The sequence below is a fragment of the Moschus berezovskii genome, chromosome 21 (assembly GCF_049115385.1).
Source record: "Moschus berezovskii isolate FMDL1 chromosome 21, NW_MosBer_1.0, whole genome shotgun sequence".
Lineage (NCBI taxonomy): Eukaryota > Metazoa > Chordata > Mammalia > Artiodactyla > Moschidae > Moschus > Moschus berezovskii.
In genome coordinates this window covers 35421455-35424114 of record NC_142480.1, presented here as the reverse complement: position 1 = coordinate 35424114, position 2660 = coordinate 35421455, and the positions used below count along the sequence as shown (strand labels likewise).

Here is a 2660-nt window from a genome sequence, read left to right as displayed (position 1 = left end):
ACGATTCAGCATGTTCGCAGTGATTCTGAAGAGCCCTAAAGATGACTCAGAGATGCTGCTGAAGGCAGGGAAGGGTCTGCTGTGCTCTCTTGTTTAGGGTGGACGTCGGGGCCCGGCCACTCCAGGGAGCCCCTTGCTCTTCTCTCTCTCCCTGTTGTTCTTCGCTGAGTTCTCTCTCTCTCTCTCACACACACACACATGCGCGTGCGTGCGCACACACACACACACACACACACACACACACACCCTTTCAAGGCTTCTGGAACGCCTGATGCCGGGAGAAGAGAGAGGAGACACACACTCAGGTCCGGAAGCCAGGTGTTCACTGAGATTTATTGGGAATTCTGTGACAGAGGGGCCTTCCTGAGGATTAGGGACATGACGGAGCTTTAAGAGGAAAAGCAGAGGCAGATCCAGGGTGAGTGGCACAGAGAACCTGCCGGAGTCCTGCTCCGGTTTCCCCTCAGGCTGGCCCAGTTCAGTTCAGTCGCTCAGTCGTGTCCGACTCTCCGCCACCCCATGAATCACAGCACGCCAGGCCTTCCTGTCCATCACCAACTCCCGGAGTACACTCAAACTCATGTCCACAGAGTCGGTGATGCCATCCAGCCATCTCATTCTCCGTCGTCCCCTTCTCCTCCCGCCCCCAACCTTTCCCAGCATCAGAGTCTTTTCCAGCGAGTCAACTCGTCGCATGAGGTGGCCAAAGTATTGCAGTTTCAGCTTTAGCATCAGTCCCTCCAATGAACACCCAGGATTGATCTCCTTTAGAATGGACTGGTTGGATCTCCTTGCAGTATAAGGGACTCTCAAGAGTCTTCTCCAACACCACAGTTCAAAAGCATCGATTCTTCGGCGATCAGCTTTCTTCACAGTCCAACTCTCACATCCATACATGACCACGGGAAAAACCATTGCCTTGACTAGACGGACCTTGGTTGGCAAAGTAATGTCTCTGCTTTTTAATGTGCTATCAAGGTTGGTCATAACTTTCCTTCCAAGGAGCAAGCGTCTTTTAATTTCATGGCTGCAATCAGCATCTGCAGTGATTTTGGAGACCAAAAAAATAAAGTCTGACACTGTTTCCACTGTTTTCCCATCTATTTCCCATGAAGTGATGGGACCAGATGCCATGACAGGTTCCAGGTTAATTCTCTGTCAGGACCTCGTCGATCCAGGGCCGGTAATGGGCAATCCTGGTGAAGATGGCGGGCGGCTTTGCATTGGCCTGTCCATAGGAGACAATGCCCTGGGCCACCCCAGCACACAGCAGAGGGCCCCCCGAGTCTCCCTATGGGACAGAGAAGGAAAATAGAGAGAGAAGGTGAGCCAGGGAAACCACCGCCTCCTCCCTGTGATCCAACTCTGAGTTGGTCAGACCTGCCATCAGGCTCAGGAACACTGGCTCCTCATGAGGTGGTATGTCTCGGATGCTGTTCCCTTTCCTTCCTGGCACCCCTGACCCTGGGCGGCACCCCTGACCCTGAGTGGACCCTGGTCAGAGACCCCATGGGGCTGAGAGAGGAGGATCTGTAGAGGGACAGTCCCAGTCATCAGACCTGAGGTCTCACACTTTGTCACTGGCTGACACTCCAAACTCCGTCTCCTTCCAAAGGTGTCTGCACCCTGGACGGTGATTTGTGGGGAAGACTGTAGTCTGAGAATCACCTTAAATGCAGATTTTGTGCTCTGGGGATTGCCCACACACAACTGGAGATTGTAGTCAAAAGTAGGAAAGTGGCTGCAGGCCCGGGGCTCCACGAGTGACTCTTGCAGAGTGCTGGAGGCCGGTTCCTTCACATCTGTTTCTCCCCAGCCAGCCACCCAGCACATTCTCCTGGGAGGGATGAAGGTGAACGGGGGTGGAAGGGGGAGTGTTCCCACAGCAAGGGTCAGATTGGCTTTCTCCTTCAGCTGTGAAGGAAATGAGGGCTGTCAGTGATGGAAATGGGCGTGGGGATGGGTGGAGGCAACCAGGGAGGGACAGGGCAGCTGCTTCACCTTAGAGCCAGTCGCAGAGGCTGAGCTGAGGGGTGCTGGTGAGAGGCAGGTTGGGAGAGTGTGAGGGTAATGGGACCTGAAGGGGAAGCCCTGGAGGACAGGGAGCGGGGAGGGAAGCCCTGGAGAACAGGGAGCGGAGAAGGAAGCCCTGGAGGACAGGGAGCGGGGAAGAAATCTCTGGAGGACAGGGAGCGGGTAGGGGAAGAAGAATGTGCACCTTCAGTACAGGATGTCGTGGAGACCAACAGGGCGCCATATTCGGGTGAGGGAGCTGTTTTATGGCTTCCAGCCTCCGCCGTGTGTCTTCGTTCTTTTTTTTTTTTTTTCTTTCCTAGTATCTTTTATTTTTTTATTTTTATTTTTTAACTTTTTTTTTTTATCTTTTTTTTTTTTTATTTTACAACATTGTATTGGTTGGTTTTGCCATACATTGACATGAATTCGCCCCAGGTGTACATGAGTTCCCCCTCCTGAACCCCCCTCTCACCTCCCTCCTCCCTTTATCCTCCCTCTGGGTCATCCCCGCACACCAGCCCCGAGTATCCTGTAACATGCATTGACCCTGAACTGCTGATTTGTTTCACATATGACAACATACATGTTTCAATGTCATTCTCTCAAATCATCCCACCCTCACCCTCTCCCACAAAGTCCCAAAG

General features: G+C 52.9%; 1 protein-coding gene across 1 annotated transcript; it reads right to left on the bottom strand.

Moving 5' to 3' along the window:
- Nucleotides 1–1147: 1147 nt before the first annotated feature.
- On the bottom strand, nucleotides 1148–2257 carry LOC129550076 (mast cell protease 2-like). The gene is made up of 3 exons (XM_088829710.1): nucleotides 2219–2257; nucleotides 1669–1914; nucleotides 1148–1291 (listed from the first exon to the last, which is right to left on the bottom strand). The coding sequence occupies exons 1-3, from the start codon at nucleotides 2255–2257 to the stop codon at nucleotides 1148–1150; spliced, it is 429 nt and encodes a 142-aa protein (XP_088685836.1).
- Nucleotides 2258–2660: the final 403 nt, after the last annotated feature.

Bases quoted from the DNA above. Each gene is read 5' to 3' on its own strand.
- LOC129550076 (XM_088829710.1), bottom strand. From the start codon at position 2,257: ATGGCGCCCTGTTGGTCTCCACGACATCCTGTACTGAAG. The intron at 1,915-2,218 runs GTGCACATTCTT...TTTCCTTCACAG, and splicing joins CACGACATCCTGTACTGAAG to CTGAAGGAGAAAGCCAATCT. The intron at 1,292-1,668 runs GTGATTCTCAGA...TCTGTCCCATAG, and splicing joins GCACAAAATCTGCATTTAAG to GGAGACTCGGGGGGCCCTCT.